General features: G+C 42.0%; 2 protein-coding genes across 6 annotated transcripts in view; both read left to right on the top strand.

Annotated features, from left to right (window-relative positions):
- The window catches only part of dip2bb (disco-interacting protein 2 homolog Bb), a 42,497-nt gene extending 27,579 nt beyond the window's left edge, over positions 1 to 14,918 (top strand). Inside the window, exons 13-40 of one of the 2 annotated variants that reach the window (XM_079578744.1) lie at positions 61 to 170; positions 245 to 347; positions 1,828 to 1,892; positions 2,149 to 2,242; positions 2,332 to 2,451; positions 2,986 to 3,100; positions 4,792 to 4,931; positions 5,021 to 5,157; positions 5,241 to 5,321; positions 6,251 to 6,378; positions 6,614 to 6,728; positions 7,323 to 7,524; positions 7,657 to 7,769; positions 8,404 to 8,427; positions 8,829 to 8,909; positions 8,986 to 9,109; positions 10,412 to 10,533; positions 10,631 to 10,742; positions 10,812 to 10,921; positions 11,433 to 11,563; positions 11,692 to 11,860; positions 12,482 to 12,652; positions 12,789 to 12,850; positions 12,937 to 12,994; positions 13,078 to 13,152; positions 13,238 to 13,412; positions 13,484 to 13,607; positions 14,540 to 14,918. In XM_079578744.1, coding sequence (XP_079434870.1) covers positions 61 to 170; positions 245 to 347; positions 1,828 to 1,892; positions 2,149 to 2,242; positions 2,332 to 2,451; positions 2,986 to 3,100; positions 4,792 to 4,931; positions 5,021 to 5,157; positions 5,241 to 5,321; positions 6,251 to 6,378; positions 6,614 to 6,728; positions 7,323 to 7,524; positions 7,657 to 7,769; positions 8,404 to 8,427; positions 8,829 to 8,909; positions 8,986 to 9,109; positions 10,412 to 10,533; positions 10,631 to 10,742; positions 10,812 to 10,921; positions 11,433 to 11,563; positions 11,692 to 11,860; positions 12,482 to 12,652; positions 12,789 to 12,850; positions 12,937 to 12,994; positions 13,078 to 13,152; positions 13,238 to 13,412; positions 13,484 to 13,607; positions 14,540 to 14,792 — 3,314 coding nt within the window. In that variant the 3' untranslated portion in view covers positions 14,793 to 14,918. The remainder of the gene's footprint in view (positions 1 to 60; positions 171 to 244; positions 348 to 1,827; positions 1,893 to 2,148; positions 2,243 to 2,331; positions 2,452 to 2,985; positions 3,101 to 4,791; positions 4,932 to 5,020; positions 5,158 to 5,240; positions 5,322 to 6,250; positions 6,379 to 6,613; positions 6,729 to 7,322; positions 7,525 to 7,656; positions 7,770 to 8,403; positions 8,428 to 8,828; positions 8,910 to 8,985; positions 9,110 to 10,411; positions 10,534 to 10,630; positions 10,743 to 10,811; positions 10,922 to 11,432; positions 11,564 to 11,691; positions 11,861 to 12,481; positions 12,653 to 12,788; positions 12,851 to 12,936; positions 12,995 to 13,077; positions 13,153 to 13,237; positions 13,413 to 13,483; positions 13,608 to 14,539) is intronic. The other variant, XM_079578745.1, reaches the window with a different exon arrangement.
- A 5,209-nt stretch (positions 14,919 to 20,127) lies between these two features.
- On the top strand, positions 20,128 to 26,212 carry atf1 (activating transcription factor 1). Of its 4 annotated transcripts, none has more exons than XM_079578814.1 (8): positions 20,128 to 20,370; positions 21,080 to 21,153; positions 21,956 to 22,078; positions 22,614 to 22,711; positions 22,948 to 23,066; positions 23,510 to 23,692; positions 24,945 to 25,098; positions 25,850 to 26,212. In XM_079578814.1, exons 2-8 carry the CDS (start codon positions 21,085 to 21,087, stop codon positions 25,992 to 25,994), a joined length of 891 nt encoding a protein of 296 aa, XP_079434940.1. In that variant the 5' UTR covers positions 20,128 to 20,370; positions 21,080 to 21,084; the 3' UTR covers positions 25,995 to 26,212. The 4 variants fall into 4 exon arrangements, with proteins under 4 accessions (XP_079434940.1, XP_079434942.1, XP_079434939.1 ...); XM_079578813.1 differs by lacking the exon at positions 20,128 to 20,370 and adding an exon at positions 20,403 to 20,452; XM_079578815.1 differs by lacking the exon at positions 20,128 to 20,370 and adding an exon at positions 20,478 to 20,501.
- Positions 26,213 to 26,630: the final 418 nt, after the last annotated feature.

The following is a 26,630-nucleotide window of genomic DNA, read 5'->3' as shown; positions in this document are numbered from 1 at the left end:
AAAAAAAAACATATGCTGAATTCAGTTTGTTTTTTCAACTATTGTCTTTTTTATTTTCAGGTTGGCCACGAATGAAGTGGGTAGTAACAGACACCAAATACTTGACTAAACCTGGTAAAGACTGGCAACCACACATCCCCACCGCCAACACCGACCCGGCATATATAGAGGTGCGCTCACATCACTCTGGAAATTCCTTGTTTTAACTCTGCTTTTTCATGACATTTGTCCTCTTTTGCTTTAGTACAAGGCAAGTAAAGACGGCACAGTGGTGGGAGTAGCTGTTTCTAAAGTGGCCATGTTGACACACTGCCAGGCTCTGACCCAGGCCTGCAACTACTGTGAAGGTGAGAAAGAGATATTGTCTGTTATAAGGGCCTTTTCTACAAGATTATACCTAGACTCATTTATGAACTGATTGAGTGTGGCTTCCCCTATAGCGTTCAGCTTCATGCTAGCGGTTTGGCTGGGTTCTTGTAGTTCCTATATTTAGAATAGGGCAACAATAAAACAGTGAAACGAGGAAAAAACTTTGATTAAACAAACACGTTGAGGTCAGAATCACAAGCTTGTTTTCAAAAATCAGAGACAAAAATGATTCAGTGTAAAGTCCATTAGAGCAGGGATTTCCTTATGGCTTCCAGAAGAAGGAGAGTATATTTGGTCCACTGATATACCCAGTCTATGGTGGTGACAAATTCAAGATTCAAGATTTTTTATTTGTCAAACCATGTGAATGGTGACATTATGTTTCTCTCATCCTTGATTGTGGAGTGGGGTGAGAGGGAAGAGGGGGGGGAGGGGGGGATGGAGGTTAGGGAGTTCAGCTTCCCGATGGCCCTGTGTACAAAACTGTTCCTCAGTGGACTGGAACTGACCCGTAGATTCCACAGTCTCCTCCCTGAAGGCATAACCTTGAAGAGACTGTGTGATTGGTGCGAAAGGTCCCTGCTGATTTTGACGGCTTTGCGGGTGAGGCGGGTGGAGTACATGTCCTTGATAGAGGGGAGAGGGTGAGGCGGGTGGAGTACATGTCCTTGATAGAGGGGAGAGGGTGAGGCGGGTGGAGTACATGTCCTTGATAGAGGGGAGAGGGTGAGGCGGGTGGAGTACATGTCCTTGATAGAGGGGAGAGGGTGAGGCGGGTGGAGTACATGTCCTTGATAGAGGGGAGAGGGTGAGGCGGGTGGAGTACATGTCCTTGATAGAGGGGAGAGGGGCTCTGCAGATCTTCTCCACTGCTCTCACGATGCGCTGGAGGCTCCTTCGGCAGGAGGCAGTGCTGACGCCGTGCCACACAGTGATGGAGCTGGTCAGGATGCTCTCTATAGTCCCTCTGTAGAAGTTGCACATAATGGAGGCTGGGAGACGCTGATGACTTTTCTTGACCAGTGAGAGCTTCTCTGTGATGTGCACACCCAGGCACTTAGTGCTGGTCACCCTCTCCACTGCAGCACCGTTGATTGACATATAAATGCAGAAAGTGTGTATAAAGTGTGAGAAATTGTTCACCTTTACCAGGCAAACTCTGTCCTACTCTGATTAAATGAGCTTTATTCATTGGACTGTTTTGCACTGGTCAGTGGTATGCAAAAGGAGGAAGTGCACACTCTTCTGGCCTGAAGTATAACTGCATTCTATCTTGTAGTTAAACACAAGCATATTGTTTAGATTATATATATATATATATATATTATAACTTATACTACAAAAACGGTCTAGGCTAAAGGGAGTTAATGAATTAAGCCTGGAGAAAGCATGACATTGGACTGTTTAGGCGGTTGTTTTTGTCTGATGCTATTGTCTTTTCTCTTTGCTCGTCCGAAGGAGAAACGATGGTGAACGTTCTAGATTTTAAGAAGGAGATGGGTCTTTGGCATGGAGTTCTCACTGTAAGTTTGCCCAGTAGCGATAGATAAATACTTAAATAACATAAATCAGTGTGAAATCTACATAGTCACTTTGTAAATATTTCTTTACATGTCCCATTCACACGATAATAACTTTTAATTACACCGTGTAGATAAAGCTGGCTCAAATTTAGCTGCAAGAAATAAACATCCCAAAACAAGTGAATACTATTTAATAGACAACACAATATGTGGCATATAATACAATATTTTTGAAATACTTGTGGTCACTTCCCAGGCTGTTATGAACAGAATACACACCATCAGTGTTCCCTATGCAGTGATGAAGGCCTGTCCTCTGTCCTGGGTGCAGAGGGTCCACATACACAGAGGTACAGTGTGACAGAGTAACTGTATTGCTCATATGCAGGATTTAGTACGATGGTTGTTTGTATTTTCATACATGATTGTACACGTGTAGCGCGTGTGGCTCTGGTGAAGTGTCGTGACCTGCACTGGGCGATGATGGCGCACAGAGACCAGCGGGACACCAGCCTGACGTCACTGCGGATGCTCATTGTGGCAGACGGAGCCAATCCCTGTGAGTACAACCCTGTCTTAAGCCCGGTAAGTGTTGACGCCATGAGGCCGCGCTGTACCGCCTTGCTCCTCTGCATTCACATTGTTTTAATCCCATATTATTGAAATTATTCAAAAAGTAACATCAAATAAAAAGCTCAACAAGAGGAGTGCAGTACATAAAGCATATATGACTTAAAAGGATGGTTTGATTTACTATAAACCAGGCTTTATCCTTTCAAAATAACAATATCTAGTACAGCGACGTCATGCTGGCAGACAGATGGTTTCACAGAAGCCGTCACACCTGGGCAAATTCCTCCTTTCTGTCATATCAACCAACTAAAACTACCTTTTCACTTCCTGCTTTATATCTCACAAACCTCCAAATGTCAATGTTACTGAAAGCACTAGACGGTGTTCACTAACATGAACTCAGTCATTAATATCCAGCACATCTACATTTTTGATGTGGCATTTCCATAAGACGCCTCGAATGCCCCCATGCCCTGTCCACGCCCATCGTCAAATGTAAGCCAGTGTTGTTGTGTTCCAGGGTCTGTGTCGTCCTGCGATGCCTTCCTGAACGTGTTCCAGTCCCACGGCCTGAAGCCAGAGGTGATCTGTCCATGCGCCGCGTCCCCAGAGGCGCTCACTGTGGCCATTCGCAGGTCTGTCTGCTCCACTATATTTATGTCTATGTCCTCGTTTCACCGTCTGTCTTCTCTTCTTTATGACTAGGTCTGCGTACTCATTTAACTGACTGTGCTTTGTGAGTTTTGATAGAGAACTTTGATGTTTAGCCTTTAAAAGAAATGACACAAATGATCTTTATCCCATACACAGTTTAAATTTACTCAAACTTTAAGCAAATTTGGAAACTATATAACATCTTTGTGACCTAAAAGGGTTTTAAAAAGGATTCATTCACTTCTTTTCAGGTTTGAATTCTTGCTACTTTGAACATGGTAGGACCACTGAAAAGTTCACATTGTGGTACACTGCAAAAAGTAATTAACTAGACTAGTGTCAACATCTTAATTTGAGCATAATAATCACATTTTTTGTTTTTTTGACTGGATAAGATGTTGTTGGGCATTTGTCCTAGATTATTTCACTTGTTCTGAGATGTTTCTGACTCGTTTCAATACATTTCGTCCTTATTTCAGGTAATTTTCTTTGGCAATGGGTAAGAAAATAGTTCTTATCTCATTGGCAATTTTACTTTCTTATTTCAAGCGAGATTTACACTAGAACTGGTCTGAAATGTCCTCAAACAAGCAAAGTAAACTTGGTCCAATCAGGAAAAGTGTCTAAATGAGTGAAAACCACTCAAAACAAGATACATTTCCTCAATTCCAGTAATTTAAGCCAATGCTTGATATTGATTTTTTGCAGTGTAGCCCTTGACAAGTCCAAGAAATCCAACGGATAAAAAGTGTGATCTGTTCACGTCGACACAGAGCACAAAGCGTGTCACACTTCTCTCTGATTTCCATATTTCTGTTGGTCTTATGAGTGCATTGTGTGAGAGGTGTTGTTCTTGTGGTGCAGATGGCGCTAACAGCAGATGGGAGTGATGAGACAGAGCTCTTGTTTCACCGGTTCTTGTTAAGGCATTTTCAGTCGTTACTACATTGACCTATGAAAAAAAAAAAACATTTGTGAGGGGATATAGGATCTGGGTGAAAAATGAATCTAACACTGGAACTTTTGACATTGCGGAAGTTTACAGTGAGGGTTCTGAAGTCATCTTCTCTATAGTCGAACGTTTCGCCTCTTCATCCAAAAGGCTTCGTCAGCAACACTTTTAAGTTTCAGCTCAGCCTGCAGACTACATATAGACCACTGGGAGGGGTTTAGCTTGGCTCAGTCCCTCTCCTCTATTATCTTTGTAGTTCTAAGTCTTTGTAGTTCTAAGTCCTAACGACCTAACACACACGTGAGTAGGTAGACTCCTCCCAGTGGTCTGTATGTAGTCTGCGGGCTGAGCTGAAACTTTAGTGTCGTTGACGAAGCCTTCTGGATGAGAGGTGAAACGTTCAACAACTACAGAGTACAGAAGATGACTCAAGAACCTTCATAAAAGATGGACAACTCCTGTACGACTGAGAGCCTACACAGACACATTGCAAAGGTTTATTGTAATAAGGCCAAGGCGAATGCGTGCAGTATTCAAAGCTAAAAGACGTCCAACCAAATATTGGAGCGTGTGACTTTTTTTTGGTGTGTAATGTTTTTTCAGAATCGCTGCCATAGAATGTTTCCATTATTTCCTTTTATAGAGTAATGTTCTGCATGTGACTTAGTTCCCGTGACCGGCCTAGTTATTGTTTGGTCCTATGTTTTGTGTGTTTTGCAGACCAGGGGTACCTGGCGCACCCCTTCCCGCTCGGGCCATCCTATCTTTGACCGGCCTGAGTCATGGAGTGATCCGGGTGAACACGGAGGACAAGAACTCCGCCCTCACTGTGCAGGACGTGGGCCATGTGATGCCCGGAGGTGCGAGAGTGGCAGAATTAACGGAGATGCTAAATTCTGCTTTCTACTATTCATCTAATTTTCCAAACGTTGCTCTGTCCCGTCTCCAGCCCTGATGTGCATAGTCAGACCGGACGGGCCGCCTCAGTTGTGTAAAACAGACGAGATCGGAGAGATCATCATAAACTCTCGCGCTGGAGGCACCATGTACTACGGGCTGCCGGGACTCACCAAGAACACGTTTGAGGTGCTCGCGCTCACATTCACCCATGTGGTGCATCTATGCTTAAAACGTTTGGTAATAAATCTTTCTCCCTGTGTCTCATCCAGGTGATACCAGTCAATGCTAATGGCGTTCCAATAGGGGAGATTCCTTTTGTGCGATCGGGTCTGCTTGGGTTTGTTGGACCAGTAAGTATAGACACATAGAGTAGAGTATCGAACAACTGTCTTACCGACTGTGTGAGAGAGAAAACAGAAATGTGATGGTGAACATATCAAAAATCAACTTTAAAAAAAAAAGAAAAAACATGTTATTCCCTCGTCATATACAGACTTTGAGTAGTATTTCACTACATTCACTCCGTTTTGAGTAATCCTTGGGTAAACCTGATTAATTTAGCTGTTTCTTCTGTGGTATCAGCACTTCCTGGATACAATTGTATCATTTTTGAAACCCAAAACTGTTCTCCACATTATTAGGCCCATAATCCAACATTATATCGTTTCTGAGCCGTTCTGCTTGAAGTGTGTTTATCAGGCCAGGTTGTAAAGCTTTTTAATAAATTATTCTTACAGCTGCCAGCAGGATCAGTTATAAAACATGAAAAAATGTTTTCAAATTATAAAACATAAAATATTTTAATGATTTATTTGGTTGGGACAGTGCATGTTAATGAACACACCACACCGGGCTTGGGCTAATTTGCATCCATTGTCCCACATTCACACTCTCAAACGCACTCTCATCCATCCTGGCCTATTGTACATGTTTGTAGTGGTAGGGGAAACCGGAGTACCCGGAGGAAACCTACGCAGAGAACATGCAAACTCCTGTCCAGGTGTGAATCAAACCCGGGACCTTCTAGCTGTGTAGCACAAGCGCTAACCGCTGCGCCACCGTGCCACCGTGCCACCGTGCCACCGTGCCACCATATTACTGTATATATAATAATATCAATGCTGAGGCACCCAAAACACATGACATTTGTATGTCTATTTTAAAGTCCTATATTATGCATGATGTGTCCACTTTAGGATTACAGGATTACAACACATAGTGTAATTCCTTTTTATCAAAGAAAACTGTCAAACTGTGATTTCGTTCCTGTTTGCCTCAGGGGAGTCTGATCTTCATTGTGGGTAAAATCGAGGGTCTGCTGATGGTCAGTGGAAGGAGACACAACGCTGATGACTTGGTGGCCACTGCTCTCGCCGTGGAGCCCGTCAAAACAGTCTACAGAGGACGGTACGACTTTTAGAAAGAATAAAGTATCACTTTTCCACCTGACTCTGAGCACTCTGGAGTATATTTTATCCTGTGTGTAGTGCAGCCCATATACATTTTAGCCAGTCTTACTCCAAAACTTACAATCCTGTTTATCTCTGGTGACATCTAGTGGCCTGTTTCGATTTTGTACGGGCATCATTTCCTCCTCTGTCCTGTCTCCAACATGATACACTCTTTGATGCCCTGTCTGTAGGATCGCTGTGTTTTCCGTGACGGTGTTTTACGACGAGCGGGTGGTGATTGTGGCTGAGCAGAGACCAGACGCCAGTGAAGAGGACAGCTTCCAGTGGATGAGCCGAGTACTACAGGTAATGAAAATAACACCTGTGCTATATATGAGTCTGCAGTCTCCTCATGATGAAAATAAACACATCAATATTATTCTCTCAAATCATTTTATTTGTAAATAAAATAATTTGCAGAAATGTGTTTGACCATGAGAATGAATTAGAACTTTTTGGGGTTTGTTTTGACCGTAATAATATTCTAAGACTGCAGAATTATTGTGCGGCCCATTGTGTAGATATGATGGAAATGGGGGTTGGGGCATGTAAAGTCTCACACGCAGTAATGTTGTTGGGTTAGTTGTTTAACTCATTGACTGCCAGCCATGTTCAAATCAGAGAGCTCCCCACTGCCAGAGGTTTTTCAGGATTTTGACAGTTTTTTCAAGACCCACAAAAAATTTAGGTCTAGGTCTATGTCAACACGAACACCCACCAAAAGAAAGATTAGATTCTCTTCTTTCATCTAAAAGTCAACGTTTGGATTCCAATTGACGTCTATAGACGTCATTGGCAGTCAATGAGTTAAGGCGAGACACTGCAGGTGAATAGGCTTAGAAATATCAATTTGAAACTTTTGCTGTAGATTACTGGTTAATTAGCTGTGTTATTCTGTAGGCCATTGACAGCATTCACCAGGTGGGGTTGTACTGCTTGGCCCTGGTCCCAGCAAATACTCTTCCTAAGACTCCGCTCGGGGGGATCCACATCTCAGACACCAAACAGTACTTTCTGGATGGAAGTCTTCACCCCTGCAATATCCTCATGTGCCCTCACACCTGCGTCACCAACCTGCCCAAGCCTCGCCAAAAACAACCCGGTACGTTATGGAGTAGTTTGAATACTTCACTGTGATTGGTCAAACCTGCCTGTCACTCACTCAGAGCATGACGGAAGATGACCAATAGGTGACTGAAACTGCACTTAACTTGTTTATTGGATTTGCCCTCAGTTGGTGTGGGTCCTGCATCGGTAATGGTTGGAAACCTCGTGGCTGGGAAGAGGATTGCTCAGGCCTCGGGGCGAGACCTGGGTGTGATCGACGACCAGGACCTCGTTCGAAAGGTAAAAACTTCCACACATTTTCTCACTAAACCTCCTTTAATTAGGGAGATCACATCTGCAAAAGCAATTTTTACACTAGAAGAAATGGCTTGAATTCAGAATCCTTTCCTTTTTTTCATATTAAACCAGAATTATTTGACTTAGGAGTACAGTATAGCATGAAGGCGGGAGGTTAAGAGCGGGGAGAGACATTTAGCAAATTGTGTGTGAGCTGGGAGTCAATCTCATGATGCAGGGGCACCGTACATGTGCTACACTCTCTCTAGACTATTATCATCATGCTAGACAAACGGGTTATTATATATCATATATCATTGACTTTTTAAAAACAGTAAATTAAATTACTTTGTAAAAAGAGTTCCCAAATAGACGCCAATGGAAGATAAGTTTGACTAGAAGTGAAATAACCTTAGTTTACATTGATAAAAGATTAACAATTCAAGTAATTTCTACTAATGTACTCATTTGTTTTTGCACTACACATATGCATGTTCCCTTTGATAGCGAATTTCATGAATATTTTTAACATGACCTCAACTCACACACAACAAGCTGTGACAGTTAGCGATAAAAGAGAAATCTGGCTTCTTCTTCTTCTCTTTCTCTCTCTCCTCTGTGATCTTTCTTGCTTTAGCTCTGTATGTGGCCAACTGTGATGGTAAGAAATCTACCAACCACAACTCGCTGGCTACTTCCCTCATTCTAAATACATATAAGAGTGTGTGGATTTGCTTTTGCCTTTTGTCAAACAAATGCATGTTTTAAACTGCTGCGGCTTCTCTTGTAGTATGTAAAGCCATACTATGTCACTTGTACATTTTCTATTGTAACATTTTGCTGTTTTCTGAAAGTCTGAATTTTTTTCAAAACTAAAGTCACATAGTGTCGCTTTGAATAAAGCATCTACCTTAATGGCTGATTGTCTTAAATTCTGTACTTTTTTTGTGTGTTAAGATAAGTTGCGCTCTACGTTTGTCTTTGACTGACCCTCGATCCCCTTTACTAATAGAACATAAACTAATACATTTATTATATTGATGATTGTTTTTTCCCCTCCAGCATCAGTACTTGGCTGAAGCTCTGCAGTGGAGAGCACAATCCGACCCAGACCACGTCCTGTTTGTTCTTCTCAATGCAAAGGTGGGATTCAGCTTCCAAAATAGTACATTAGCTGTGTGTGTGCTAGTGAATTTACCTGTGTTCTTGCCTTGTCCAGGGCCTGACGGTGTGTACAGCCACTTGTGTCCAGCTCCATAAAAAAGCAGAGAAGATCGCTGCGGCTTTGATGGAGAAAGGCAGCATCAACACTGGAGAGAACGTGGTGCTCCTGTATCCCCCCGGTTAGTCTGAGCTCTAGCCTTGTGATCACTCTGCCTTCTGCCACCAATACAATGGTAGCTTTTAGGGACAATTTTATTCTAAAACTTATTGACTGTGCTACATTCACGTTTACCTCTGGAGCTTTGTTTTGTCTCATCTGAAAGTGGTGATAAACCTGAAGCCTTTTCTTATATTCTTTCATCAACATTAAGGCGAGACACAGGAGGTGAAAACATAGATTTGCAGTGGTCAATGTGGAGATTTTTAACCAGTTTGCAAAGCTTGATTTATGATGTTTTGTACGCAAGCTGGAGATTTCTCAAAAAATCACTTCACCAGTCACCCGCGCCCCCTCCTCTTTCACACTCGTATTCTTTCACAGTTATTGATTTGTTGATATCCACGTGTAGCACGAAAGGTGACTGAGATGACGCTGTAATCCAAATTACTGTAAATATGCATGCCCAAAGGTTACAAACATTTAGGGCCGATTTACTCCAAAGTCTGCACTTTAGTGGAGGATTAGGCAATGTCAGGCCCGGGAGCCGAAACCAGCCCTCCATCATAGAACCTCCGGCCCTCAAGACGATGGCAGCATGATGGTGCAGCGGTTAGCACTTGTGCTTCACACCAAGAAGGTCCTGGGTTCGATATGGCCTTTCTCTGTGGAGTTTGCATATTTTCCCCGTATCTGCGTAGGTTTCCTCTGGGTACTCCGGTTTCCCGTACCACTAAAATACCATGTACAATAGGCCAGTATGAATTGAAGTTAAATGTTTTATTTGTCATTGTACATTGGTACAATGAAACTACATTCAGGGGTTGGGTTAGTCCTGAGCCAAATTGGCTTTGGCCGGGCCTGGTCTACCCCAGTGGCAACTGTGGCTACATATGTAACTTACCACCACCGTGTATGGCGTGAATGAAGTACAAATCCCCTAAACTGTGTGAGGCACTTTGTGTGACTTGTGTCATTTGAAAAGCGCTTCTGCTCCATTTTGAGGAATATTATTAAACAAATCAGAGATCAAATGCCTGTTAAGGTGCTCTAGAACTGTCAATTCCTATAAGTTTTTTTTTAGCAGAACTCCCATTTAGGCCATATATGATGTACAACACTGACAAGTGATGGTTTACTTTGGCCTAAAATTGGAGGGTTCGGCTCTTGGTCTTATGACAATGAAGAAATCAGCCCCCGACCAAGCAAGGGCCAGTTTCCCCCTTTCCTACAGGCACCAGACTTTCCATCCAGTCTCGCCTTTTCCTCTGCCTGCCCCAGCACAACACCAGATTTATTTAATGTCCACCTGTGTTTCCCTCAGGCATCGACTTGATAGCAGCGTTCTACGGTTGTCTTTACGCCGGTTGTGTCCCCGTCAATGTCAGACCTCCACATCCGCAAAACTTGGCCGCCACTCTGCCAACTGTCCGAATGATCATTGATGTAAGCGTGATCATCCATTCTACATACAATAATAAGCTAATGATGAGTTCATTTAATGTTGAATGTGCCTATTGTTCCTCCCTCCCCTCCCCTCCAGGTCAGCAGAGCCGCCTGCATCCTCACCACTCAAAGCCTCACCCGGATTCTCAGATCGAAGGAGGCAGCAGCTTCTGTAAATATTAAAACGTGGCCAACGATCATTGACACAGGTGAGGAAAGCTTTGATCTGCTCATATAGAACTGTGTGTCTAACAAAATGGGCCGCCTTGTTGTTGCAGATGACCTCCCTCGACGGCGCCCACCTCAGATCTACAAACCTCCGACGGCAGAGATGATCGCGTATCTGGACTTCAGCGTGTCCACCACAGGAATGCTCACTGGAGTCAAGGTGAATGCTGTGTAAAAGGACACAGACAACAAGATTATTCTTGTACATTGTGGTGTCGTTAGAGTAACTAGTTTTTCATTAAACATTATCGATCCCTGTAGGGTTTTTGACACACAATTTTCAAATCAAAAAGGAGCTATATCCTGAATATTGTTTCTTATTTTTTAGCACCTTTACAGTCACTCTGCAGATGCCACGCAGAGTGCAATATCAGATAAAGCCTCTTAATTGTTTTTATTTGTTATAAAAATATGCTCAGAACTGAAAAAACTACAGCGAAATTTGAAGCTCTCAGACTAAGCAGAAATGCCATTTCATTTACAAATTGAAATAGAAATGAATACACTGTGTTGTCCTTGGAGGGAGACAAAGTGCCATGTTGTTTCCTAAAACAATACAACACATACAGCTAATAAACAAAACATGCATTCAATCAAGCAGCTAGCAAATAGTTTCAGCCAAAAGAGTTCTTGTGGGACACGAGGAGCTGAATTGTAATGTTTTTCTGCAGATCTCTCATGCAGCGATCAGCGCCCTCTGTCGCTCCATCAAACTCCAGTGCGAGCTGTACTCGTCCCGACAAATCGCCATCTGCCTGGACCCGTACTGCGGCCTGGGCTTCGTCCTCTGGTGCCTTGCAAGGTTTGATTGTTCATCATTTTCGGTCCCTTGACTGATATTATCGCCCTGATCGAGACATTGGCTGTTGTTTTTGGGGACTGTCTGGCTAACTAATGCATGAACTATCCCTTTTCTTTTCTTTATTCCAGTGTTTACTCAGGACACCAGTCAATCCTGATCCCTCCGTTTGAGCTGGAGACCTGTGTGTCTCTGTGGCTGACCACTCTGAGCCAGTACCGGATCAGAGACACCTTCTGCTCATACTCCGTCATGGAGCTCTGTACCAAAGGCCTGGGCACTCAGACGGACCTACTCAAGGTAACGCGTGAGGCCAGACACTGCAGGTGAATAGGGAGATTTCAGGTTGAAACTGACATATGAGGATGAATATACAGTATATATGATGTATATATTTCATATACGTAATGATTGTCATATAAACTTAAGGCATTTTTGTTGATATATTAGCTACACATATTTCTCAACCATTTCCCATTTAAATCTGTGGAGAGATGTTGAATCAGTGCAATAATTAAATCCCTCATGGCAAAGATTTGGTAATTTATCTGTTTCAACTTTACATTTACTGAACAGACCAGAACCATATACAGGGAGTATACTTATTTATTTGATAGGGACAATGCATGTTAATGAACATCTGCAAAAACCGACATAAGCATGCCATATTATAGCCACAGGACTAATTTAAAGACGTGGAAAGAAACATTAGGATTGGCCTGTCTGTATTAAGCAGGATGCCACAGACAGGTTGAGAAAGATGAACTCAGCGAAGCCAAAATAATGTTTTAGCCTTGACATGTGATGCTACTTACTAACGATTTATCTTGTAGTCACAGCAATCACTTCCAATACATTATAAAACAAGAGAAATAAAAAAAGATTAGGTTTCATATTTGTAACCTTCCTTAATGCGTTTAGGCCCGAGGGGTGAACTTGTCGTGCGTGCGGAGCTGTGTGGTGATCGCAGAAGAGCGCCCCCGTCTGGCCCTGAGTCACTCCTTCTCCAAACTCTTCAAAGACGTGGGTCTGTCGTCCAGAGCAGTCAGCACAGCTTTCGGGTCACGGGTCAACCTGGCTGTCTGTATGCAGGTCTGAAAGCTACAATACAAGCACGCACTCTATAAACGTCTGAATGTTTGTAACTTCTAGTACATTATATATTATTGACGCCCCTGATGAAATTGCAGAAGTCAAAGAGACACAACACTTTCTTTTTGTCTGACAGGGCACAACTGGACCAGATCCTTGTACTGTTTATGTGGACATGAAGTCTCTCCGCCACGACAGGTAAGTTACAGAAAATTTGATCCCTTTGTGCCAGTTAGGTTTGTTTTCCGGGTGATGCGGTGTCTTAGTTCTAATAACGGTTTCAGAGTTCGACTGGTGGAGAGAGGGGCGCCCCAGAGTCTTCCACTGATGGAGTCCGGCAAAGTAAGATCTCCCTGTTCCTAAGCATATTTCAGCCAACAATGCACTTTACTTGTACGTAGGAAATCTTTCTTTTTCTGCTGTAGATCTTGCCTGGCGTACGAGTAATAATCGTAAACCCAGAGACAAAAGGTCCACTTGGTGATTCACATCTTGGGGAGGTAAAACTACATCACCAAGTTTAGCCTACATGCAATTATTTTTTCTGTTCCATTCAATTCATATTTTTTATGGTTCTGTTTTCAGGTTTGGGTGAACAGCCCGCACAACTCGACCGGATACTACACGATCTACGGAGAGGAGAGTCTTCAGGCTGACCACTTCAACACCAAACTGAGTTTCGGAGACCCGCAGACTCTATGGGCCCGGACCGGATACCTGGGCTTTGTCAAGAGGACAGAGCTACTGGACGCCAGTGGAGGTGAACCAGCTCTGTAAAGCTTTTCCTTGATTTTATATCGAGATTCTGAACCATTTTGGTTTTGATTTCAGATCGCCATGATGCCCTGTTCGTGGTGGGTGCTCTGGATGAAACTCTGGAGCTGAGGGGGCTGCGGTACCACCCCATCGACATCGAGACCTCCGTGTCCCGGGCTCACCGCAGCATCGCTGAGAGGTTGGTGGAGTTTGCTTTTACTGTGGTTCTCAAACGGGTGTACAGGTACCACTGGGGGCACATGGGCAGCATTATGTGACTTCAGAGCGTTCCAGCTGAATATACTTGTATGTAACTTAACCTGTTCTGCCATCTTAGGGTTAGGGACAGGTTTAGAGTTCGGGTTAGCAATTATGCATACCAGTATCCAAATGTCAAAGCGTATTGACAGAAGAGCTCACAACCCATATGCTGGTGTGATACCATTTGAAAGCCAAGACCTTCTAGTTTCTGAAAATATAATAAGATCTGTGTGAGTGAACACAACTTGGTTCACATTTTGTCGTTCATAACCCTAATTATAACTCTAACCTCTGACCCTAAACCTAAATCTACCTCCCTGATCAAGGGGATGGTAAGAAACAGGTTAAACAAAACGGCTAATGCTACAACAGTTAGCTAATAAGATGCTAACATTATATGAATGTTTCTTCACACCAGATATAACTCAAAACTTGCTAAATAGTATAATGTTAAAACTGTATTATTAGCTGCACTTCCTTCACTGGGGACCGCCATTGCTGTCTTCCTCTTGTATCTGAACTCGGACCTCTCTGATCATCTCCGAGTTTACAAGTTGTAATTACCAGTTCAAGCGTTGTTGTGCATTTTTTCTTGTGGGATGTTGGAAATGTACTAGTTACTAGTTGCCTGGTACGCAGCATTATTCTTCTCTCTGGTATTTGTTGGATTTAAGTTGCCAAATATGTCCATGAGAGGAAACAAGAGACAAGAGTGGACTTGATTAAACACACAACTCTATGCTCGTCTGTACTTTGTTTAGTTGACCTTAGTTTGTTTCAATAATAAAAGCGGAGTGAAGTTAAAAACAGCAATCATAGACTAGAAGTTGAGTATCAAAGAAGTCACACTTCATGTTCCCCTTCCTCCAGTGCTGTGTTTACATGGACCAACCTGCTGGTGGTGGTGTCCGAACTGTGCGGCTCGGAGCAGGACGCGCTGGACCTGGTGCCCCTCATCACCAACGTGGTTTTGGAGGAGCATCACCTGATCGTGGGCGTGGTGGTCATCGTGGACCCCGGAGTCATCCCCATAAACTCCAGAGGCGAGAAACAGCGCATGCACCTGAGAGACTCCTTCCTGGCCGACCAACTCGACCCCATCTACGTGGCTTACAACATGTGATCGCCACAACTTCAATATTCAAAACACGCTGCTGTCCATGGAAGTTTGAATAATTTACCCACAATTTTTTTTTTTTTTGTCATGTTAAATTCATTCATATGTTTTTGAGTCAGTCTTGGTCGCCTTTATTGTGGCAGCTTTACTTGAATTCTTGTGATCATAAAAGAGCAAGACCCTAGATACTTTGGAGAGTGAACAACATGGCAGAAAGACTATTTGCACTTTACTTTACAGCACAGTAATAATAAAGTTATAGGAATATAAGTTCATGACAAATTGTGAATTATGGAGCCCTGTTTCCCTAATATTACCCAAGAAAATGCTAATTGTCTTCATACTGGGTTGGGGATCAAGTTCTACTTAAGGCGAGACACTGCAGGTGAATAGGGAAAAAATTTAAATTTACAGATATCAATTTGAAACTTTTGCTGTCGATCACTGGCATAAATGTGAGAAAAAAATACATGGCAAGTTTTCTGTCATTTTATCTTTTCATATAAGAACAAGGTGTTTTATGCCTAAAAATGCCCCAAATATCCCATCTTTTCGGTGACGAAATCTGAATAATGGATAGAGCTACATTCAAATTTATGGTTTCATTTTATTGGTAAATGAGTTACCAAGACTTTTTCAGAGGGGATTTAGGATTTCTTGTTTAGTTTTAAAATAAGCTGTTTTTTTAGGGGGAAAATTAGTAAAAATCTAATTTTCGCCTCATTTTTGACATTCAAAACTCAATAAATGGGGCTTAGGGATTAGATAATAAAAAATCCCTCTGAAAAAATCTTTCAAATATTGTTCAGTCCAAGGTTGAAAAATTTGAAGTCTTTAGGTCCGACTGACGTGGAGATTGTGCCGCCACAATGACAGAAAAATGTGTTTTGAGAAAAAGGCCCTTGAAATTGCATTATCCCATATAAGTCTATGGGGGAACATTGAATCAGCGCAATATTTAAACATGTTTTTGTGAAGATTCGGCATATTTTCTGTTTCCGTGTGAAAGCTTGTATGTTCAGGGACCAATTTGGCCCAAAACCTGAAAACTGAAAAAATTGAGTTTTGCCTGCAGTGTCTCTCCTTAAATAAAAAATATTGTGACAGGTATGCTTTCTGCATCCATGTAATTACCATGTTGTTTCCATGCTGTAAAGTAAAGTTCTTTTGAAAAATGCTTTTATATAAACAGGAACAAAAACAAAATTATTCCAACTTCATGGGCGACAGTGAAACTCCAGCACCACCAGCAAATCTCCTTTCTCCTGCTCACTGTGGCGAACGATTTACAAAAAAATGGCAACCACTTGACCACAACTTGAACAAAACAGTTTTATTGCACTTCTTAGTTACGGAACGGACACCTGTATTTTGTAGAAATTAATAATTTTCTATGCTAAAATGACCACAACACACTTTTTTCCTCTTTATAACTAACACTGAACAGTTTTACATGCTGCTTTTGAACAACTCACCGATGCATGTTATTGCTATCCTTGTATTTTTAATGACATTTGGATACACAGTCAGGCAGTGATCCTCAACTCGTCCAGCTGTGGGGAGAACGCCCAAAACGTTACCTTACTTTTTTACAAAACCAAAGTTTTTGTTTTGTTTTTTCTTGTTATCTTACTACAACGTCTAGGGCACTTATATATTTGAACTCTCTCACCATTTTAATGCAGAGCTGGTTATTTACCACTTTTGGGTCCCCTCCCACTAGTTGAGAATCACTGCGTTAAAGGGGCATATGCTGAGCAGCCTGTGTACATTGCTGTCTTAATATAATTATGATATTGTCCCTGATAATGTCGAAGCCAAATACTCCCAGTACAATCCCTGTTTTAATTCCTGCCTTACAAAACTTAGCCATACATTCCTATATTGAGTTTAGACTAATGTGTTATTGCTCATTGTTTCTTCTTTTTGGGGCAGTGGTGGTGAACTAGTGCGCTCTTTTGTTTGTATTACTACACAGCATTTCAGTTTTCCAGAAACATTTCCTTTTACTTGAAAACTTGTGTCACAGTTGTTTCTAAACGTTCAACAAAACTTAATTTGCCTGTTAATCATTAAGTGAGAAAAGTGACAAAATTAGCGTTTTGCGGCTAATAAGCTGTATCCGCAAAATGGCTGTTTGTGCAGACCAGTGCAGCTGTGGCTCTATAGCAAATGACTTTAATACATGCGCGTATTTCAACATTTTTGTCACAATCCTTTTTCATGAGTCACGTGATAAAAATGCCTGCTGCTGGACTAATTCTAGCCGCCTCCTTCCTGAAGCCGTAATGAAATGGTGGCAGGCTCCGGAAGTTCCTTGCTCTAATGGACTTTCCATTGAAACTTTTTGTCTCTCAAGTCATTATTGAGCACAGGCTTGTCATTCTGACTTCCATGTCTTAACACAAGCAACATTGTCATTTTTTTTTTTTTACCCTCTCTTATTTATTTCCGCCCTATTCTAAATAATGAAGCTGGCTCCAAAAACCCAGCCGAATTGCTTAGCCTGGTGAGACCAGAATGATTCCGTGTGTATTTTTTTATACAGAGGGGAATCAGATTTGTTTATTTGCGGTTATGTTGTTCGCGTGCAGTGTCACTCACGGGACGCACAAGGGGTGAGAGGAAGCTTTTTTCCAATCGCCGGCAAATGACCAAAAACACATTGACAGTCGGTGAGTTTCGTGATTCATAATCCTGGGCGAATAACGCACAACCACTAATAACACTGCATCAATGGCAGACGCCCGCCCTTTGCTGATTGGTTCACTCAGCTTCCTGTTTCACTCAGCTTCCTGTTTCCTTGCGTACGTACCGCTATGGAAATGCAGTTGATGCCGCGGTCACCAGAGTCGCTGGTACAGCAGTGAGTCTGGTTTCCAGGCAACAGATTGCTAGCATGTGCGAGCTTCAGTTAGCCCACGCTAAGGGGCTATGGGGGAAGCCACACCCTCACCCGGTTCATTCTTGATTTACAGTCTAACACAGTGCAACGTACAAGTTTTCAGGCAACCCAAAGATAGTGTGTAAAATGTTCAAAACGTTCTGTGTGTGTGAAAGAGGTGCTGCTGGCCAATGTTTGGTTTCTCTAAGTCATTTGGTCTGCCCTCTTTATTTTTGTCCCCAAACACAAGTTGAACACCACTGCCCTATATGAAATTAGTGAAAGTCCTAAATAAGTACAAAAAGAGGCTATATACTGTACTGTAATAAAACAATCCACTTTGTATTTTAGATACTGTATGTAACTGTAAAAAAAAAAATTGTACAAATGTGTGAATGCTCCATGTGTTCGAGTGAGGGATGCAGGCGGCTGGACAATACGTCATTGAGACAAGTGTAAATAAGATGTAATACTTTTTTGGCATTTGTGCAGAGTTACGGTTGTCGTCTATGGAAAACTACGGTTAGGATTAACAATGCACTTTTTGAAACGTCTATTTTACTACCAACTTTGAGGCACGAAGAGCTTCAAGCCATTAATAACCAGAAATAATTTTGAATACAAAGCAAATACTATACCCACTATACAATGACTGTTTTATATCAGGTTGTTCATTCACTCAAAGGTCCACAGGTTTTCATTGTACTATGTAAAGATGCACTGATCAGGCAAAACATTATGGCCACCTAAAATGGAGTTTTATCAGAATAAATGTGTGCACGTGTTGAGTAGCCTCACGGCAATAAGGACTTGGGTTCGATTCCCGGACCGTGTGGGGCTTTCTAGATTTTCCGGACTGTTCTCTTGTGCTTTTGTGTGGTCATAATGATATGCCTCATCAGTGTACGTACCCTGAACCGTTTTGTTGCAGACTGGTGCACGTGTTGAAAGATCTGGTTATTTTCTTCTGTATGAGATGTGTTTTGTCTTCGTGGAACTTTGTAAGAAACAAAAAAAAAACACACAAAAAAACAAACATCTAAATTCCAAATCTTGTTTACTGTTGAAGTCTGCCTCAGTCATCCTAAGTGTGTTGGTCACTGAATAGAAAAAGCACTTAAAAATGCAAATCGCGAAACTGAGCCACATTAGACCTTGGTTTTGGTGGTCAGTAGAAATAAATGGTTCTCAGTTGGCGGGTCAGGGCCTACATATATTCCTCAATCTTTTCTTTAAACCAGTTTTTTACAGAAAATTCTATTCTTTGGTTCATTTCCGAGTGGAGATGCCTTTCTGTGTTATAGTTACGTCCTTGTTTATTGTCCTGGTCAACATTAGTCCTTGTTAAAATGTGGATCTTGGTTTTACTCTCTTGGCAATACTTCGAAACTAACAACCATAAAAGCCATTCAACCTTCATGCGCCTAACTTTTGGACCCTGACCCACCAGTTCAGAACCTCTGCATTAGAAAAACTGTATAAATAATATTTTGTTTTGTGCTAAATACTGTACATTTCAGTGACTTCTGTTAACATGTAAATAAATGCATTTTGTATCCTCTGAACCTCCGCATTTGAAAACGTTGCATCAAAATTCACAGCTGAAGACAATGCAATGAAATACTTACTCGTTAATGCACTTTGCACTGGCTAAAACTACGGGACCTTTGTTGTCTTATGTCATATTTACTTACGTTTAAAAAAAATAACTGACTTTTTTGTTTATTTTTTCTAAACATAATAAATTTACCCAGAACAAAATAAATAAAAAAAACATCTGTCTATTTTTTCGTCTTTTTTTTTTTTTTTTTTTTTTGCTTCATTATATCTATTAACTTCCTGGGGTAATAAACTGTGGATTATTCTGTTAAGAAGTTGCTCATCTCTTAGTCCTGGGTGCCATTCCCGAGACCAGAGGGGGTGTTCTCCCTGTGTCTCTCCTGTGTAGATGGTTTATGACTGGCTATATGTTCCACAGCAACCCAAAACATGTCCAGTATCTGCTGATCCCCTTCAGGCACTATGGGACAGGCCCTGGTTGAAGGATTGGTCAAATACAGAGGAGAAAAGCACAAGGTGGATTGTGTAGTCGAGTCTATAAACAGCCAACAAAATAAAATAGAAATATTTAGAGTAAGTCTCTTCTTCTTACTGAATAATATGTGAACAGGAAGAGAACCAGTGATCAGTGTTTATGTTTAATTAGTAATGAATAATTACTGTTATTGAAATAAAATTACTGTTATTGAAATAAAACATAAAGAAGATAGCTAAATAATTCATTTATTCGCAAACATGCGAATAAATGAATTAAGCCCAATGTTCTTATCTGCAGGCTATCAACTGGCCCTTGAAGTAATATGATTTGCTTACGCACCACCTTTGACTTGATAAGTCTGCATTTGTCTTTCAGCCTTTGAGATAAACTGGGCCGCTGAACTTTTCCACTCTGTTTATCTGTTGCTCATTTCTCACCAATCAGAAGCCCTGCGCAGCCATTGCGTAATGCGTCTTTGGCTCTGCGCTCCGCCCACTTCCTTTGGGGGAAAAAAGTGGTCAGCTATTTTTTATTTAGCTAACATCTTTGTGTTTTAGCAGTTAGCTTGAGTTGTTCAGAAACTTTTACACCCAGTTCCTGCAGACAAAGTAAACACACGAACTCCACGCTGTGAACCAGAGCCGATAAGAGGCCCGGGAAAGGTAAATTTGAGCGAGAGTTTGTGTGACGCGGTAATGGCGGCTGCCTCTCCCAGGGCTCGTCGCCGTCTTACGAAAAGGGAAGGTGTAGTTGGCTTTAATGGCTCCTCGTATCGCTGACGTCTATTGACGCGGTAACTTGCGTGCCAGTGACAGAGTTACACATTTTTCTCATTGAGACAAAAGCTCATCCATCGCGCGTAAAGCGTGCGGTCCAACTTGTAGCTTTCGGAACGTTTTAAAGTCGGTTTTTAAAGGTTTACGCAGCTTAACATCCGCTTCACGCGGGAAGTTTTGTAAGATATAAACAGTGTAATTTGTGAAACTTGTGGTAGAATACCTACACAGCACTGTCTTCGCGTGGTTTGATTTTGTAAGTTTGTGCAAATAATATTTGGTAGAAAAGTTGTTTATTGGGCCTAGCTAAAGTCGCAACTCCATTAGGCGCAGTGGATGAATCAAAGAGGAAGTCCAAATGGTGTCAGCTCAATCCCACATGTTTACAGCTAACTTTGATTCATTATTGCTTCCATAACGCTTTGAAACATGTGTCCTTCTTCTTCTTGATTATTTATTTCTCACATTTGGATAATTGGCGCTCGAGGCCAGAGTGACCAAACATCACATTCTGGTCGGAATCTTCGCTACAAACCGCTGTGTCACCCCCAGAGGCGTTTCCCACTTAAAGCATGTGTTGATTTATTTGTTTTAGTGAAAATGGAAGAAATACAGCCTGGCACCAATGGCACAGACTCTTCCAGCACAAACTCTCAAATTGCCCAACAGGTAACGCACAGGAGCGCACGAAAACCTGCCCGGTTGATCCGCAGTCCTTTAGGCGCTGTCTGCTTTCGCCACTCTGTGCTTTTAGATTTGATTCTCTGCTATCAAGCTTTGCCACAGATGGACGCGCGCGTCTGTGTATTTGTATTAGTGCTGCTGTAGTTTGCTGCTGCTGGATCTGCCCAAGAACTTGGATTTTGACACAGCAGAAATAACAAATGGACCAAATCAAACAATCAATGCTTTTAATAAACAATTATCATAAAGCGAAGAGCTAGACTTACGAGGAATCGAAAACCAAAAATGTTCTTGAACCTTGTGTGCGCCATTTTGCCTTTAATACAAGTATTGCACAATTGCTGTAATTTCAGTTCCTACAGCTGCTATCATTTGTTTGCTTGTTGTGCGTTCAGAAAAATGCATAAAGCTATTTTATCAATCCAGTTATCATGAAGACAAAACGACACTTCTCACACTGTCTTTTCAGGCTTTGAATTTCTAATAGAGAACTGTTATTTAAGGCGAATGTGCACATGTGTTGCAAAGCTGCCGACTGGGGATGTTTTGGTTCTTGCTGGTGCAGTGTCTGACCTTGCTTTGTAGACCAGACCTGCACATTGTTCATAAGTTGATCCTGAACTGAGTTGTTCTTGGGCGTAATTGCACAGATCATCTGCAAATGTCACTGTCACAAAGTGCAGTCTTGCTCTTTTTTGCCTTGTGGTTTGTTTTCTGCGTAGTCATAACCTCATGCAGGGGCTCCACTTCCTGACTGCGCTTGTACACGTTTGGTTTCTTTTCGCAGATGTCATTGGGCGGTTCTCCTGTGACCGTTGTTCAGCTGCCCGGGGGCCAGTTGCAGGTTCAGGGGGTGATCCAGTCGGCGCAGTCCTCTGTTATCCAGTCTCCACAAGGGCAAACTCCACAGGTCTCACGTTCTCTACACTGTATATGTAATAAGACAATGATGGCATCTGCATTCACTGTGACATGAAGCCGCAAAATCACTCATTGATAGAGGTTTTAATGCCAATTATTGAGTTAGTGTTATTATGAGAAAAGCTTTTTATTAGACTTTTAAGAAGTGATGCAGGGCCATACACTACACACAATAGTCTTTTATTTTCTTACACGCATTGAAATGCCTGTTTTTCTTATGTTCAATCAGCTTTTTCTTTAGCTGCTTTAGCTTTTTTCAAAATCACATGTTTTTCACAATATTCCTCAAAGTAATTGTCGTCTAGTTCTATAACCTCTTGCAGACATTATATATTATGTACCTCTTACATAGGGTAAGCCTTCTTGCCTTTAGTCAACATCTTGCTCCTTCATGATTCGTGTCTGCGATGTTTTATGGTTCTTCATTCATGGGAAATCATGAGATTAGCTCCACTAATAGCACAACAGTGCGATGTGTGTTCTCAAACAGCGTCTTCATTCATAAATATGATTTGACTCTCCAGCCTCAGGATTCAGACAGTGACGATTCACAAGATTCTTCAGACAGTGGAGCCGCAGCCCAAAAGACCAGAGAGATCCTCGCCCGGCGGCCGTCCTACAGGTGAACACACGGCAGTCAAACTATTCCATAGCATTAAGGACATTTATTGATTGACAATAAGACAATAAGATATGAGGAAGTCTGCTGGGGAAATGCAAAGGTTTTTAGTTGCATTTTGTGGTCAGAACGCCTCTTCTAGTACACGCAGAGTTACTTTCATCGTCACATTATTAAACGGCAGCAGTGTTAAAGGGCACGATTTATGTAGGTTTTTATTGTATGTTTGCCTTTTCCAGAAAAATCCTAAATGACCTGTCGTCTGAGGCGGGGACAGAGGACAGCCCGGCGTCCACAGGCGTGACTGGGGTGGCGGTCTCCTCCACCCCCATCTACCAAACCAGCACTGGCCAATACAGTACGGACATGCCCTTCAGTATTATGACTATCATTTCAAATGATAGTCAAAACAAAGTTATGGTCCTTTAGTAAAGTCACATTTGGATTAATATTTAAAATCTGTATTATCGTGTTCATCTCAAGTGTAGTTTGCCTTCATTAGCTTAGATTATTTCAAACATAATTATCTGTCTATTTATATGTTCAGCTCTTCATACTCAAAACAAATATTCTGAAGCCAATTCTTAACTGCAGAGGCTCTTTCCAAAGGAGCCAAAATGCTATAATTGAAATATCAATTATTATTGACATTATTTATGTGCACATTGCACTGACGTTCATTTTTATGTGATTATAAACGCAAGCAGCTCAAAAACGGCCGGACAGTTAATGAGCCATAGATCCCACAACTATTTCTACCTCTAATCCTGTGAGTTCACAGACTCCCCTCTCTGTCCACAGTCACCATAGCAGCCAATGGGACGATCCAGTTGGCATCTCCCGGCTCTGACGGGGGCCAGGGGGTGCAAGCTCTGACCATGCCCAGCGCGGGAGGGGCGCAACAGGGCACCACCATCCTGCAGTACGCCCAGACTCCAGACGGGCAGCAGATACTCGTGCCCAGTAACCAGGTCGTGGTGCAAGGTGAGGGAGCTCGTATTACCAACCTGATTGGGCCTTTTGTGTTTAAAGGTTGCTTAAATGCCACATCACCTGATAATCGCTTTGCCCTTTTCACAACATTGGTGCTTTTACTGTGCGACCGAGTTGCCAGACACTGACAGATTTAAATCTCTTGCAAAGCACCTGCACTTTTAGGTCCAGATACTGTATTAATCCAAAACTGTTGAAAGGTCCATAGACGAACACAGCTACACCTGAACTGTTGTGTCCAAACTCACTCCTAACTTTCCTAACGCATTTCACATCCCATTTCTTCACAGGTTCAAAAACATGTTTTTACTTAAGGAACCGTAATGTTAACAGCAAAAAAAAAGTCACCTGCAAGTTTAGGAGCATTAACAAAGCTTTAAAGTTTAACAAAAAAAACCTTTGAAATTAGATGCTCTGAGAAAAAGCGTTTTAATTCCACCTCCAGGAAAAATCAGGCACAGGGCCGTTCATTTCTCAGTGAATCAAGAACAAATAAAAGGACAAAATCTGTTATCAAAATCAAATATATATTTCTTGAATTGAACTTCTTTGTGAATAGAAATGGAAATAAGAAATTATTTGATAATATATGTCTGCACAGTTGTGAAAATCTAGAGTAAGAGTAACTGTTAAATTTCTCTGCGATCTAAAACAGCTTTGTACCAAATCCCCTTAAAGTGTTTCATTAGATCTGGAAGTAATGATTTAAACAAGTCTATGGTCAATCTCACTTATCAGCATCACTTAATTTTAGGCCTTGGAGCAGAGTTTCTCACAAAACTAAGATATTTTCCTACGATTTGGCCGGTCATCCACACCAAGCCGTAGATTTCGGTTAAAACGAAAGGATTCTAAAACTTCCAGCCAAAATAAAGATTTTCTAAAACTTTTAGGAGCCAAACGTCACTGCCTGCGACAAAATATGCTCTGATGTCACACTCATGTTTTACATCAGAAACGGATCATCCAAGGAAGTACAAACAGATAAACTGTCTTCCTCTGTGATCTTCTGGTTATGTAAATGCATGTGTTGGAAACACGGCACCCTTTGCTGGACAAAGGCATGCACTGCAGTGTCATTGGTTTTGTTTTCATATAAAAGCAGATTAGAGGATGTGACTGGGAGATTATTGCTGTGTAAACTGCGCCTGGACTTAATCAACTGAATATGCATGAAATTCACTCCAAATTGAGTTCATTTTCTTCATCATTCACTGATAAAGGAAGGCCTTGTTTCCATCAGGAGCAAGTGGAGAGATGCAGACGTACCAGATCCGGACCGCGCCCACCTCCAGTGCTCTGCAGCAGACCGTGGTCATGACGTCTCCGGTGGGACTGTCCCAAACCAAGAGCGATGACCCCACATTCAAGAGGGAAATCAGGCTCGCCAAAAACAGGTGTGGGCTCAACGAGTTCTCATTTGACTTTACCAAAAGTGCATTTTCTTCTTTCCGCAGCAGAGAAACACTAGTTACTTGTGTTTGTATGTTTTGGTAAATGGTAAATGGTCTCAACTTATATAGCGCTTTTCCACCTACATTAGGCACTCAAAGCGCTTTACAGCAAGGATCCACTCACCCATTCATACACCAATGTACGCAGACACTGGGGGCAATGTGGGTGAAGTGTCTTGCCCAAGGACACAACGACAATGTGCACTTCCAGGAGGTGGGATTCGAACCCCCGACCTTCCGATCATGAGACGACCCGCTCTACCATCTGTGCCACTGTCATTGTAACATTGTAACAGTAACCTTAGTTTCCCAGTTCAGTGCATTAAACTGGTTTGATCTGGACTTGAGCAGACAGTGGACAGTGTGCCAATCTCCTCTTGGAGTCCTTGATGGGAAAACCTAAAGCAGGATTAAAGGGTCAGACGTCCAGGTCAATTCAGGTCACGAGGAAGAAGCTGTAGCAAGTTTTAATGTTTTCCTAATTATTACATGGTTTGATGGGCTAACACACGGGATAAGTATGTTTGTGTTGCCTGAGCAGACTAGTGACTGGTTTGCCAATTAGTTTCACGAAATGCCTGTACTTTCACAATTCGACACGTACTGTTTGTGAAATGCACTATAGGTTATTATGTCTTTTTTTTTTCTGAAAACCTTTAACTTTCCCCAATGTTTTTCAAACCACTCTTTGTAGGGAGGCGGCTCGCGAATGTCGAAGGAAGAAAAAGGAATATGTGAAATGTTTGGAAAACCGCGTGGCCGTTCTGGAAAACCAAAACAAGACGCTGATAGAGGAACTGAAAACTTTAAAGGACCTGTATTGTGTGAAAACGGGATAATGCGATCGCGAAGATTCAATCATGGTGAAACAGCAGCAGCAGCTGGGCCGGCGGACACTGGTTCTGGGAACACTTTTACTTCAGGGTGAGACTCTCCAGTTTTGTACTCGTGGAATGTTATGTGTTGGCAGATACTCTCAACAATAGACACGCGCAAAACTAGGTCACAAAAAGTTGGGACGTCGTGTAAAATATAAAATAATAGAATTTGTAATGTTCAGAAGAAAAGTCATTGGTAACTCCTACTTTTTGCTCTGGCACTACCCTTGTTTAAAGGAATAGGCCACCGTTTTTACATACTAAGATATGTTCTTAGCTCACTTTAGTCGAGTTAATATATCCCCGTCTGGTCTTTGTCCGCGCGCTCTGTCACGCAAACGGAGCACATACGCAGCCTCTCCCATATGTGACATAGCTCCGAAAAAGCTCACGATAGACGCTACCAAGCTCTTCCACGTGTTCCCTATTTAAATAAAGTTACGTGAAGTGTTTTCATGCGAAGTATATTTACCCAGAAATGTAGCATGTCGATTTTATAAGCAAATAAAAAGGGGGACTATATTGTGAGGCGTAATGATACGAGGAGCACAGCGTCCGCGTAGTAACTCCTAAAGACTTCCCCCCGCTCACTTCCGT

The sequence above is a fragment of the Gobius niger genome, assembly GCF_951799975.1.
Source record: "Gobius niger genome assembly, chromosome: 20".
Classification (NCBI taxonomy): domain Eukaryota; kingdom Metazoa; phylum Chordata; class Actinopteri; order Gobiiformes; family Gobiidae; genus Gobius; species Gobius niger.
Note: the sequence above shows the minus strand (reverse complement) of the source record. Positions and strands in the feature narration are given on the sequence as shown.